Here is a 14,583-nt window from a genome sequence, read left to right as displayed (position 1 = left end):
CACCAAGAAATACTTTTCAAAAGACATTTCAGAGCAAGTTCCTTTCTTAATGTCCCTCCTAAACCCATTTTCCAACTTGAAGTACTTATCTTTTTCACCCACAACTATACTTTACAGCTTTTTGGATACCTCAACACCAAGAAATACTTTTCAAAGACCATTTCAGAGCAAGTTACTTTCTTAATGTCCCTCCTAAACCCCATTTTTCAACTTGAAGTACTTATATTTTTCACACTAAAGTATACTTTTCAGTTTTTGGAGACCTCAACACCAAGAAATACATTTCAATAACTATTTCAGAGTAAGTTACTATCTTTATATCCCTCCTAAACCCATTTTCCAACTTAGAGTACTTATGTTTTTGACCCACAACAATACTTTACAGCTTTTAGGATACTTCAACGCCAAGAAATACTTTTCAAAGACCATTTCAGAGCAAGTTACTTTCTTAATGTCCCTCCTAAACCCATTTTCCAACTTGAAGTACTTATATTTTTCACCCACAACTAAACTTTACAGCTTTTTAGTTAACTCAACACCAAAAAATACTTTTCAAAGACCATTTCAGAGCAAGTTTCTTTCTCTGTGTACCTAATAAACCCATTATTCAACTTGAAGTACTTATCTTTTTTCACACACAACTATACTTTACATCTTTCTGGATACCTCAACACCAAGACATAACATTAAAAGACCATTTCAGAGCAAGTTACTTTCTTAATGTCCCTCCTAAACCCATTTTCCAATTTGAAGTACTTATCTTTTTTCACACACAACTATACCTTACAGCTTTTTGCCCGGAAGAAGAAAAGTTCAACTTCGATTCTGAATTTTCTTAATGAAAATGAAATAAGTTATTGATCAATTCTATTTCCCCAAAATAATATAAAAATTTTCCACTTCAGTTCAGATTTTTCTCAAAGAGATGAAAATTTAAAATACTTCCAAATTTTTCATAGAAGATAGAAAAGTTCAAGTTCTCTTCTGAATTTTACCAACGAACACAATTCAATTCCAATTTCTCCAGAGAAAATAAAAAGCTTCCACTTCACATTTAAGTTCACCAAGACACTAAAAAATTTAAATTCTGTTCTAAATTTTTCCGTAGAAGATAGTAAAAGTTATACTATGATTGTGATTATTTTCCATGAAGATAAAAAGTTTCACTTTAATTCAAATTTTATTAAATTCAGTTCCGACTTTTCACATAGAGATGAAAAAAAAATTAAAGTTCTGTTCCAAATTTTTCATAGAAGATTGGAAAAGTTATACTTTGATCGTGAATATTCAAGTTCTCTTCTGAATTTTACCAAAGAACACAATCCAATTCTAATTTTTCCAGAGAAAATAAAAAGCTTCCACTTCAGTTTTAAGTTCACCATGACATAAAAAATTTAAATTTCAGTCCTAAATTTTTACATAGAAGATAGGAAAAGTTATACTATGATTGTGATTATTTCCTATGAAGATTAAAAGTTTCACTTCAATTTTTAATTTTTCTCAAAGAAGTGAAGAAAAGTTCAACTTCGATTCTGAATTTTCTCAATGAAAATGAAATAAGTTATTGATCATTTCTATTTTCCCAAAATAATATAAAAAATTTCTACTTCAGTTCAGATTTTTCTCAAACAGGTGAAAAAATTTAAAATACTGTTCCAAATTTTCCATAGAAGATAGAAAAGGTCAAGTTCTCTTCTGAATTTTACCAAAGAACATAATTCAATTCTAATTTCTCCAGAGAAAATAAAAAGCTTCCACATCAGTTTTAAGTTCACCATGACATAAATAATTTAAAGTTCAGTTCTAAATTTTTCTATAGAAGACAGGAAAAGTTATATTATGATTGTGATTATTTTCCATGAAGATAAAAAGTTTCATTTTAATTCTAAATTTTCTTAAATTTAATTCCGACCTTTCTCAAAGAGATGAAAAAATTTAAAGTTCTGTTCCAAATATTTTCCCGGAAAAGAAAAGCAAATTCAATTCTGAATTTTCTTAATGAAAATGAAATAAGTTATTGATCAATTCTATTTTCATAAAATAATATAAAATTTTCCACTTCAATTCAGATTTTTCTCAAAGAGATGACAAATTTAAAATATTGTTCCAAATTTTTCATAGAAGATAGAAAAAGTTATACTTTGATTGTGATTATTCTCCATGAAGATATGGAGCTCCACTTTAATTCTAAGTTTTCTCGAAGAAGTGCAAAATGTACAAGTTCTCTTCTGAATTTTCTTAGAGAGGAGAAAAAAGTTAGCTCAATTCTGAAATTTACCAATGAAAATGAAAAACTTCCATTTCAGTTCATAATTTCTCAAAGACATAAAAATTTAAAGTTCAATTCTAAATTTTTCCATAGAAGATAGGAATGGCTATACTATGATTGTGATTATTTACCATGAAGATAAAAAGTTCCACTCTATTTCTAATTTTTCTTAAATTCAGTTCATTCATCTAACCACCAAAAACAATAGGTTAGGTCAGTTTAGGTATAAATAAATATTAATAAATAATTAGAAACATTTCTACATTTTTAAGTTAGGCTATGTTAGTTTATATTATATTGAACGCTCATGATAAGATAACATAATCTAAATTAAAAATGGTAAAAATATTAAATCATGTTACGTTAGGTTAGATTAAGTTAAGTCAGGTTAAGTTATGTTATGTTAGGTTAGCCTACGTACGCGCGCATACGTAGGCTAACCTAACCTAACTTTTCCAATCTTCTATGAAAAATTTGGAACAGAACTTTAAATTTTTTTCATCTTTATGTGAAAAGTCGGAACTGAATTTAAGAAAATTTGAATTAAAGTGAAACTTTTTATCTTCATGGAAAATAATCACAATCATAGTATAAATTTTCCTATCTTCTACGGAAAAATTTAGAACAGAACTTTAAATTTTTTATGTCTTGGTGAAATTAAAACTGAAGTGGAAGCTTTTTGTTTTCTCTGAAGAAACTAGAATTGAATTGTGTTCGTTGGTAAAATTCAGAAGAGAACTTGAACTTTTCTATCTTCTATGAAAAATTTGGAAGTATTTTAAATTTTCATCTCTTTGAGAAAAATCTGAACTGAAGTGGAAAATTTTTATATTATTTTGGGAAAATAGAATTGATCAATAACTTATTTCATTTTCATTCAGAAAATTCAGAATCGAAGTTGAACTTTTCTTCTTCCGGGCAAAAAGCTGTAAGGTATAGTTGTGTGTGAAAAAAGATAAGTACTTCAAATTGGAAAATGGGTTTAGGAGGGACATTAAGAAGATAACTTGCTCTAAAATGTCTTTGAATAGTATTTCTTGTTGTTGAGGTATCTAAAAAGCTTTAAAGTATAAGTGTGGGTGGAGAAGATAATTACCTCAAGCTGGAAAATGGGCTGAGGGGGGACATCAATAAAGTAACTTGCTATGAAATGGTCTTTTAATAGTATTTCTTGGTGTTGAGGTATCCAAAAAGCTGTAAAGTATAGTTGTGTGTGAAAAAAGATAAGTACTTCAAATTGGATAATGGGTTTAGGAGGGACACTAAGAAAGTAACTTGCTCTGAAATGTTTTTTTAAAAGTATTTCTTTGTGTTGATGTATCCAAAAAGCTGTAAAGTATAGTTGTGGGTGAAAAAGATAAGTACTTCAAGTTAGAAAATGGGTTTAGGAGGGACATTAAGAAAGTAACTTGCTCTGAAATGGTCTTTGAAGAGTATTTCTTGGTGTTGAGGTATCCAAAAAGATGTAAAGTAGAGTTGTGGGTGAAAAAGATAAGTACTTCAAGTTGGAAAATGGGTTTAGGAGGGACAATAATAAAGTAACTTGCTCTTAAATTTTCTTTTAAATGTTTTTCTTGTTTTTTATGAATCAAAAAGCTGTATAGTATAGTTTTGGGGGTAAAAGATAAGTACTTCATATTGGAAAACGGGATTAGGAGGGTCCCAAAGAATAACCCGTGCTCAGAACTTTTGTTAGCATAGTTTTTTGGTGTGTTGATTTATCAAAGAATTCTTACTGGCTCTTTGTGGGTTATTTTGTTAAGTAATAAAATTTGGACCTTGGGTGTTGTAGATATATTGAGAATCTAAGAATCTCTAAAATTTCGTTTTAAAAGTGTTTCTGGGTGTTAAGGTATTCAAATAGCTTTAAAGTATAGTTGTGGATGAAATAGATAAGTATTTCAAGTTGGAAAATGGGTTTAGGAGGGACATTAAGAAAGTAACTTGCTCTTAAATGGTCTTTGAAAAGTATTTCTTGGTGTTGATGTATCCAAAAAGCTGTAAAGTATAGTTGTGGGTGAAAAAGTTAAGTGCTTCAAGTTGGAAATTGGGTTTTGGAGGGACGTTATGAAAGTAAATTGCTCTGAAATGGTCTTTGAAAAGTATTTCTTGGTGTTGCGGTATCCAAAAAGCTGTAATGTATAGCTGTGGGTGAAAAAGATAAGTACTTCATGTTGAAAAATGGGTTTAGGAGGGTCATTGAGAAAGTAACTTGCTCTGAAATGGTCTTTGAAAAGTATTTCTTGGTGTTGAGGTATCCAAAAGCTGTAAAGTATAGTTGTGGGTGAAAAAGATAGGTACTTAAAGTTGTAAAATGGGTTTAGAAGGGATATTAAGGAAGTAACTTGATCTGAAATGGTCATTGAAAAGTATTTCTTGGTGTTGAATTAAACAAAATGATGTAAATTATATGTGTGGGTGAAATATATAAGTACTTCAAGTTGGAAAATGGGCTTAGGAGGGACATTAAGAAAGTAACTTGCTCTGAACTGGTCTTTGAAAAGTATTTCTTGGTGTTGAGGTAACCAAAAAGCTGTAAAATACAGTTGTGGGAGAAAAAGATAAGTACTTCAAGTTGGAAAATGGGCATAGGAGGGACATTAAGAATGTAACCTGCTCTGAAATGGACCTTGAAAAGTATTTCTTGGTGTTGAGGTAACGAAAAAGCTGTAAAGTATAGTTGCGGGTGAAAAAGATAAGTACTTCAAGGTGGAAAATGGTCTTGGGAGGTAAAATAAGAATTTAACTTTCTCTGATATGGTCATTGAAAAGTATTTCTTGGTGATAAGGTTACTAAAAAGCTGTAAAGTATAGTTTTGTGTGAAAAAGATAAGCACTTCAATTTGAAAAATGGGTTTCGTAGGGAAATTAAGACAGTAACTTGCTCTGAAATGGTATTTGAAAAGTATTTCTTGGTGTTGAGGCAACCAAAAAGCTGTAAAGTATAGTTGTGGATGAAAAAGATAAGTACTTCAAGTTGAAAAATTGGTTTTGGAGGGACATTAAGAAATTAACTTTATCTTAATATGTATTTGAATATTAGTTATAGGTGTAGATGGAACAAAAAATATTAAATGTATAGTTGTGCGTTAAAAATATAAGTACTTCAAGTTTTAAAATGGGTTTAGGAGGGATATTAAGAAAATAACTTGGTATGAAATGGTCATTGAAAAGTATTTCTTTGTTTTGAGGTATCCAAAAAGCTGTAAAGTATAGTTTTGGGTGAAAAAGTTAAGTACTTCAAGTTGGAAAATGGGTTTAGGATGGACATTAAGAAAGTAACTTGCTCTGAAATGGTCTTTGAAAAGTATTTCTTGGTGTTTAGGTATCCAAAAAGCTGTAAAGTATAGTTGTGGGTGAAAAAGATAAGTACTTCAAGTTAAAAAATGGGTTTAGGAGGGACATTAAGAAAGTAACTTGCTCTGAAATTGTCATTGAAAAGTATTTTTTTGAGCTGAGGTATCCTAAAATCAGTAAAGTATAGTTGTGACTGAAAATGATAAGAACTTCATGTTGTAAAAGAGGTTTATGAGGGACATTAAGAGAGTAACTTGCTCTGAAATGCTATTTGAAATTTATTTCTTGGTGTTTATGTATACAGAAAGGTTTCCTGAACAGTTGTGGGTGAAAAATATTAGTACTTCAACTGGAAAAATGCGTTTATGAGGGACATTAAGAAAGTAACTGGTTCTGAATTAGTCTTTGAAAAGTATTTCTTGGTGTTGAGGTATCCAAAAAGCTGTAAAGTATAGTTGTGGGTGAAAAAGATAAGTTCCTCAAGTTGGAAAATGAGTTTAGGAGGGACACTAAGAAAGTAACTTGCTCTGAACTGGTTTTTGAAAAGTATTTCTTGGTGTTTAGGAAACCAAAAAGCTGTAAAGTATAGCTGTGGGTGAAAAAGGTAAGCACTTCAAGTTGAAAAATGCGTTTAGCAGGGATATTAAGACAGTAGCTTGTTCTGAAATGTTCTTTGAAAAGAATTTCGTGGTCTTGTTGTATCATTAAATCTGTAATTTATATTGGTGTTTGTAAATTTTAACCACGTCATGTCGAACAATTGATGGGTGTTTAACCGTGGGAAACGAACTTCCTCTGAAATGATCTTTGAGTAGTATTTTTTGGTGCTGTGGTATCCAAAAAGATGTCCTGGGAAGTTGTTGGTGAAAGTTATAAGACCTTCAACTAGTAAAATAGTATTGGAATTGATATTATGAAAGGAAATTGCTCTTAAATGGTGTTTCAAATGTATTTCTTTGTGTTGAGGTATCCAAATTGATGTATAGTATTGTTTTGTGTGAAAAAGATAAGTACTTCAACTTGTAAAATGCGTTTATTAGGGTCATTAAGAAAGTAACTGGTTCTGAAATGGTCTTTGCAATGTATTTCTTGGTTTTGAGACATCCGAAAACCTGTATTGTATAGTTGTGGATAAAAATGATAAGTTCTTCAAGTTTTAAAATTTGTTTAGTAGGGACATTAAAAATGTAAATTGCTCTGAAATGGTCTTTGATAAGTATTTCTTTGTGTTGAGGTTAACAAAAAGCTGTAAAGTATAGTTGTGGGAGAAAAAGATAAGCACTTCATGTTGGAAAATGGGTTTAGGAGGGTCATTAAGAAAGTAACTTGATTTGAAATGGTCTTTGGAATGTATTTCTTGGTGTTGAGGTATCCAAAAATCTGTAATGTATAGTTGTGGGTGAAAAAGATAAGTACTTCATGTTGAAAAACGGGGTTAGTAGGGACATTAAGAAAGGAACTTGCTCTGAAATGGTCTTTAAAAGTATTTCTTGGTGTTGAGGTATCCAAAAGAGGTAAATTTTAGTTTTGTGTGAAAAAGATATTTACTCGATTTTGGAATATAGTTTGTGTAGGGAAAATAATATTTAAAATTGTTCAGAAATTGTCTTTCAAAAGTATTTCTTGTTGTTAAGGTATCCAATAAGCAGTAAAGTATAGTTGTGGGTGAATAAGATGAGTATTTCAAGTCGTAACACGGGTGTAGGAGAGAAATTGTGACTGTAATTTGCTCTGAGATGGTCTTTGAAAAGTATTTCTTTGTGTTGAGGTATCCAAAAAGCTGTAAAGTATAGTTGTGGGTGAAAAAGACAAGTACTTCAAGTTGGAAAATTAGTTTAGGAGGGACATTAAGAAAGTAACTTGCCCCAAAATGGTCTTTGAAAAGTATTTCTTAGTGTTTAGCCATCGAAAAAGCTGTAATTTATATTTGTGGGTGAAAAAGATAATTACTCCAAGTTGTAAAATGTGTTTATGAGAGACATTAAGAAAGGAACCTGTTCTGAAAAGATATAATATAGCCTTAAAAAAGTATTAAAAAATATGGAGGGGACTCTTTTGGGGCCCGGGGGCCCTTTGGGGACCGGGGGCCCTTTGGGGACCGGGGGCCCTTTGGGGACCGGGGGCTTCCTTCGGGGTTGGGGTAAGGGGGATCGGAGCCCTTTGGGTCGGGGTAGGGGGATCGGGGCCCTTTGGGGTCGGGGTAGGGGACCTCACGACACTGTTCAAATGGAACTTGTGTATTATAAGGACCACACTCAAAACCTCTTCTAAAACATCTTCTAAAATCATCTTTTAAAATGTCTCTAACTGTTTCGCCGAAATAATTCCATAAAATGTCTAAAACGGTTTCACCCAAATAATCCCTAAACGTAATTTCATCTGGTTCCCTTTGTTTTTGGCATCCCTGCGCTGTCACATTTGAAATTACTAAGAAACCTTTTCCCGCGCATCTCTAAGATCAAAACATTCGCCGGAGTTACAATTAACCTTGCCATCACCTGTCAGTTATTTATAAACTTTGCCCCGGAAACAATTCTGGTCGAACTCCAAAGATATCAATAAACTTCATCCGGGAGACAATTCTCCTTGGAAGTAATAAATTAATTCCCCTTTCGTGAATCAATAATTCCCCTTAGAAACAACAAATTAATTCCCCTTTCGTGACAATCAATCAATCATGACATCATCTGTTAGACTCAATAATACAGAAAACATCCATCACAGTGAGAAAGTTCCTGTTTTTTCATTCTCACTGACAAAAACCATAAAACAGACATAAATTTATGTTGACATCCATGAAAAACATCAAATAAATTGACCGACACTCATAACCGTCCAAGAAACATCCATAAATGTGAGAAAATTCCTGTTTTTTCAAGTAAAAAAAATTCTGTTTTTTCATTCTCAGTGAGAAAACCATAAACCACGTGGTAATGTCACGAGTCAATAAGGCCTTTCTACTAATACATTCTAATATTGTTTAATACAGCATGATTCTAGTTTAACAACGAAATTTGAACGCGAAATTTTGAAAAACTGGCTTCTATCTTTTTTTTTTTTCACTGTAGGATGAGTTGGTATTGTTTGTGTTATTATTTTAGCGTATACTCTGCTTAAAAAACTATCTTTTGTAGAAGATGAAAATGAGGAAGAATTTATCGGAGCTCTTGTTGCATCGTGTATAATATTGGTTGGCGTTTACCTTATATGGTATGGACTTACGTTTCGCCAGCGACTTAAAGAAGGAAGAGCGCAATTACCAACCCAAAGACATGAAGAAGAAGGTCTTGTGAGAGAAGAAAGAGAAACTGCCCCTCCCTCTGCACCTCTCATGCAGAATCCGCCAGCTTATAATGTTTTATATGAAAAAGAGGCGAAACAAACCTCTGAACCGAAGGAAGAGGTGTCTCATCATGCACCGGACATAGGCTTTGTGCTAAGAGGTGATTAAAAGCTGAGGAAGAATACTGTGAAATTATACTAGATTGCTCCAAACGGAAGAATAGTTCTTTGAATTTTCTTCGACTCTTTTCTGTTAAAACCAAATACTGAACTTAAATAAATTGATATTTCTCACGATTCACCTCCTATTTCAATATACTACTACTACTAACCAGTCACCGCAGCACCAAGCCGCCTGAGGCCAACGCAGTTACGCATGCTCCTCCTCCGTCCGAATTTATTCAAAAGCACCACAGAAACAGAAAGTTTACTTGTAAAAATGTTGTCACTGAAAAACTTCTCATTTTTTTATTGGCTTGAAACTTGATACAAAAGAACCAATCGTCTTTTGAGTTTTTGTCTGGCTCAAAGCAATAACAAGATAATGCAAAATGGATAAAAAAGCTGTGGCTTTTTGGCTTTACTTTCTGGTATTAACTTAAGCTATGAATGTGATTAAGCTTGCGAAAAGACGTCGAAAAAGTAAAATGGAAGTAAATGAGAATAATCTTCTTCTCTTTAGTATGGTGTTGGGCGATATCAAAAAAAGTATTGGATGTCGATACACAATACGATACTTGATGAATGTATTATTCATTTTCATAACCGTTCAAGGGGGGATCGGGGCAGCTGCCCCAGACACGGTGGCTGGGGCGGACGCGGCATCTGGGGCGGGGGGGAGCTCCCTACGTTGATCAACTTTTTCTAAAATTTTCATTTTTCACTTTGATTCGTCATTTTTTGCTTTTATTTGATTCGGAAGGGGGTACTGTAATTAATTTTGTCCCTGGCACCACCCACCCTAGGAACGGTTTTGTTCATTTGCAAGGCTTATAAAAATGAATTGCTGGTTATCAAGTACCTGCTAGTGATGAGTGTTACTCTTATAGCATATTTCAGGAAATTAACAGCATCAGTTTTTAATTTCTTTGCTGATATACCACAAAGCATCGGTATCAATATAATTTTTTTCTTGAAAGTATTGAAACTTCAATTTAGTACCTAAGAGTATTGGTATTATAGCATCGGTACCAAGTATCGCCCAAAACTACTTTAGTAGCATTAGCAGAAGAATCTTAAGCTAGGTTCTGACAGCAGTCTAAATTTAACATAGCTATTTTGGGTAAATTTGGTTAAAAAACAATTACCCAATTTACCATAGGTACCTGAATTTTCGGACACCAGACAAAAAAATGAATTCGTATGGGCAAATCACAGTTTATATAATTATCCAGTAAGCTTATCGCAGATCATTTCTGGTCTTCGTTCTCGGTGCGAACAAAAAGCTCCTCCCACTTCTTCGTGCAGTTATGGATCAGTGTGTTAGTGGGTTTCCACTTGTTTCCGATTGTTTCGCGTCTGACTTGGTTACAAATTGCATTATTCGTAATAGCGGGTTTCCTCTTGTTCCCGATTGTTTCGCGTCTGACTTGTCTACCCGTGAAAAGATCTGATGCCGCTTATGTTTCTACGTTCTCTGGAGCACTCGCACCACGGCCTGGGTTTTTATAATGGGTGAGATAGGGAATGATCATACTGGATAATTATATAAACTGTGGGGCAAATATTCGGTTCCTTCCTTTTTCATACTCTAGTTCAAAAATTTGCATCTTAGCTGATTGAATTTTGTTTATAATAAATAAAAAGTCCTGCTTATGAACTAGCCGAAATTAGGCATTCTTTTTAGATTAAATATTTAGAAAACTGTTTTTTGGGAAGGGAAAGAATGAAATTAAAACTTAAAACGGCCGGAAATGTTTAATACATCTGAGGGGGATTGCGACCCCCCGCTTTTTACCCTAAATCCCAACATACTCAAGGTGTTGATCATATTTCCATTACATAATGTAAACTTTAGCATAAGAGGTGGAGGATGGCATCTTACTTCTTACATAGAATTTTTTTATCTTAATATCGCTCTTTACTTTCATTAGAAAACTTTAAATTTAGCAACTTTTTAAATCAAACTCAACTAAATGTGCCTCAAAGCATTGCGATATAAATTTAAACATTTGATCATTTGAGTTAGAGAATTAATTCTTGAAGTACTGAGCCAAAAAAGTCAAACTCCAGCACGAAAAAGCAAGAGTGAGGGGGTAGCAGTCTCACAAATATACAGGATAGTTATACTCGCTTCAAGTCTTAAAGTTGGTTTTCCTTTTCATTTGCAAAACTTTTTCTATCCAATCTTTGCCCATTTTTAATTTTGTTTTCTCGGTCGTACCCAAGGGGGTCTATCTACCCCTTCCCCTCAGTTCCTTGTCCCTAACGCTAAAGTTAAACTTCTTTATAACTGTGCTTTGAGATTAAGGGCTCAAATAATTTCTTAGACTACACTGATTTTCCATTAATGACAAAATGATAAAAAAAAAATAATAGCGGATAAAACTTTCAATTAAAAGTGAAATAAAATATACTAAGTAATTTTATTTTATCAATTAGTTTAGAAATAGTTCTGTTTAAAAACTACCGGTTTTCGTTAAAATCCATCATTCTCAAACTAAAAGGAGAGCTATCACCCCCTCAGAACCAAAATTGTACGTTTGTCTAGAAAAATTCCTTCAAATGAAGGAACGCTAAGGTGCAAAATCCACCCCCCCCCCCTATATTGATCTTATAAGCTTGTCATGAAAGGTTGGAAAACATCGGCCTAAGAACAGTGGCATATTTTTTGGGGGCGCAGGGGTGGGGGGGGGGCTGTTTTCCATGGATATTTCTGCCTCTCTAGATTTTAAAACATCTTTTGGGGGAATTTTCATTGGGAACTCAATTTTTGGTACTTCATTTAAAAAAAAAAATCCAAAAAAATAAATTTGCACTTCGCCTTTAGATATTAAAAAATACATTTTACCCCTCCCCCCAATAATTTGGTGAAAAAATCATCATAGCCAATGCCCCTTGACTCTCCAGATATAGACCCCTCTTCCCCAATAAAAATACTGGAACTACACTCCTGATTGATTGATTACCTTTGAATTTTCACTCGACAGCATTTCTTCCCTATTTTGGCCAAAGCTATTGTTTTTCCCTAAAAATGGTGGAAAAAACGGGATTTCGCTGTTGTGTGATCTCTTTTATTACTTAACTTACGGTTTCCTTTTGAATTAGCCCTCTGACGATATTCTATGATTGATGGCTTGATACGATCTCCTCTTGGGAAGAAAAAGGACTTATGACCACCCTTCTTGCGAGAAATACAAAGTTTCACATTTTCCAGCAGTTTCTGGTATCGAACTGTAAGTAAGGAGCGACCCGGCTCAATGGTAACCGAAACTCTAAAAAACGGAATTTAGATACCAATAGATACATCAAAAGAATCATATTTTTATGCTGATTTCAAATATACAAGTTTTATCAAGTTTAGTCCAACTGATCAAAAGGTAAGCGCCTGAGAAAATTTACCTTATCTTCGAAAAAAGGGGGAAACACCCCCTAAAAGTCATAGAACTTTAATGAAAATCACATTATTAGATTTAGCGTATCAGAGAACCCTATTTTAGAAGTTTCAAGCTCCTATCTGCAAATTGTTTTATTTTTTGAATTTTTTATTTTTTGCCAGAGAAAGATCACGGATGTGTGTTTATTTGTTTCTTTTTTTCCCCAGGGGTGATCGCATCGACCCAGTGATCCTAGAATATCGTGAGAGGGCTCATTCGAACTGAAATTAAAAGTTCTAGTGTCCTTTTTAAGTGACCAAAAAATGGATGGCAACTAGGCCCCCTCCCACGATCATTTTTTTCGCATCGACCCAGTGATCCTAGAATATCGTGAGAGGGCTCATTCGAACTGAAATTAAAAGTTCTAGTGTCCTTTTTAAGTGACCAAAAAATGGATGGCAACTAGACCCCTCCCACGATCATTTTTTCCCCAAAGTCATCCGATTAAAATTTTGAGATAGCCATTTTTGTTCATCATAGTCGAAAAATACAATAACTATGTCTTTGAGGATGACTTAATCCCCCACAGTCCCCAGGGGAAGGTCTGGGAGTTAAGGACTTTGCCCAATGTTTACATATCGGCTAGTATTGGTTATTGGGAGAAGTTTTCAGGGGGGATTTTTTTTTGGTAGTTGGGGGTGGGGATTGGTCGGGTGTTACAAGGGAGGATCTTTCCATGGAGGAAGTGTTCATGGGGAAGAGACATTGCTAAGAAGGGGGCACAGGATTTCCCAGCATTATTTAAAAAAACGATCAGAAATTAAATAATTAAAAAAAACAATTTTTCAACTAAAAATAAGGAGCAAAATCAAAATTTAAAACGAACAGAAATTAGCACGTGTATAATTGGGTTCGCCCCTTACTCTTTACCTCACTCTATACGCTGAATTTTTTTTTTTTTTGTACTTTCATCAGAGCTATTTATTCTAATTAACGGCCTTTTGTGATTAAGGGGTCATTCTTAAAGAATTGAAAAAAACTTGAAATAAGCGTAAAGAGCGAGGTATTGTCTAGGGGGCGAACCCCCTAAAATACGTAATGAAAACATACGAATATAGAACTTCGTTACGTAAGTTAATTCGTAAATTAAATCTGAACAAAGTTTCGAGAAAGCCATTTAGCAAAAAAAAATTAAAATTAATATGCAAATTTCGTTTTAATTATTCACGTACGGTGAGCAAAAATAAAAACTTCACTAACTCAAAAACGTTCAGAAATTAAATAAATTTTTTTTTTAACTGAAAGTAAGGAGCGACGTTAAAAATTAAAACGAACAGAAATCATTTCGTATATGAAAGGGGCTGCCCCTCCTCAACCCCTCGCTCTTTACGCTGAAGTTTGACTCTGTCTCACAACTTTGTTTTTTAAAACAACAAAAAACTCTAGTGTAAAGAGCGAGAGGTTGAGGAGGGGGCAGCCCCTTTCATATACGGAAAATTTTGTGTTCGTTTTAAGTTTTAATGTCGCTCCCTACTGTCAGTTAAAAAAACTTTTTTTGTTTTTTTTATTTAATCGCAGGCATGAGTTTGAAACCTTTGCTTCAGGGTTCTCAGCCACGTTGTAATTTAGGCTTAAATTTTTACCAGGATTGCAGACATGGGACGTTTTCCCCTTTTTCCAAAATCATTCAAATGTGCTTGTGCTAATAACTTCGCATTGAGAATTAAAATTGATGAATTTTAAATATTTGGAATCAGCAACAAAACCAGATTTGTTAATGTATCTTTATTTATTTATTTTTCTTAAAATTGAGAAGTACACAAAATGACAGATAGTTACAAAAACACTCCAGCAGATCAAAAAATTAACGGAAAAAAACAATATGCCTAGAAAAATGACTGCATATAATGCATAAAATAAAATAACGAAAAATAAAATCGTAAGCGTTTACTACGTTCTGGAAGAAGAGAAAAAGTTATGAATATAAAGAATATTGTCACATTTACGGTTCGAGTTATCAGTTTTAATCTTAGCTATTTCCAGCGGCTCAATAATTTCTAATCTCTAGACTATTTTAGTTACTAAAGCAAACTGGAAAAGGACGTAAAACTTATAATATTTATAATCAAACAGTTCGTGGTAACGAACTGTAAGTAAGGAGCGACCCGGCTCAATGGTAACCGAAACTCTAAAAACGGG

The 14,583-nt window shown here is 33.4% G+C and overlaps 1 protein-coding gene across 1 annotated transcript in view; it reads left to right on the top strand.

Annotated features, from left to right (window-relative positions):
- The window catches only part of LOC148951811 (uncharacterized), a 66,766-nt gene extending 57,624 nt beyond the window's left edge, over window positions 1-9,142 (top strand). The window contains exon 2 of the mRNA XM_089088727.1: window positions 8,701-9,142. Within this exon, the coding sequence (XP_088944853.1) occupies window positions 8,701-9,017 (317 nt within the window). The 3' untranslated portion in view covers window positions 9,018-9,142. The remainder of the gene's footprint in view (window positions 1-8,700) is intronic.
- The last annotated feature ends 5,441 nt before the right edge of the window (window positions 9,143-14,583 follow it).

This window comes from Artemia sp. Qi Xiang Cuo, chromosome 5 (assembly GCF_049724085.1).
Source record: "Artemia sp. Qi Xiang Cuo chromosome 5, ASM4972408v1, whole genome shotgun sequence".
Classification (NCBI taxonomy): Eukaryota; Metazoa; Arthropoda; class Branchiopoda; order Anostraca; family Artemiidae; genus Artemia; species Artemia sp. Qi Xiang Cuo.
Note: the sequence above shows the minus strand (reverse complement) of the source record. Positions and strands in the feature narration are given on the sequence as shown.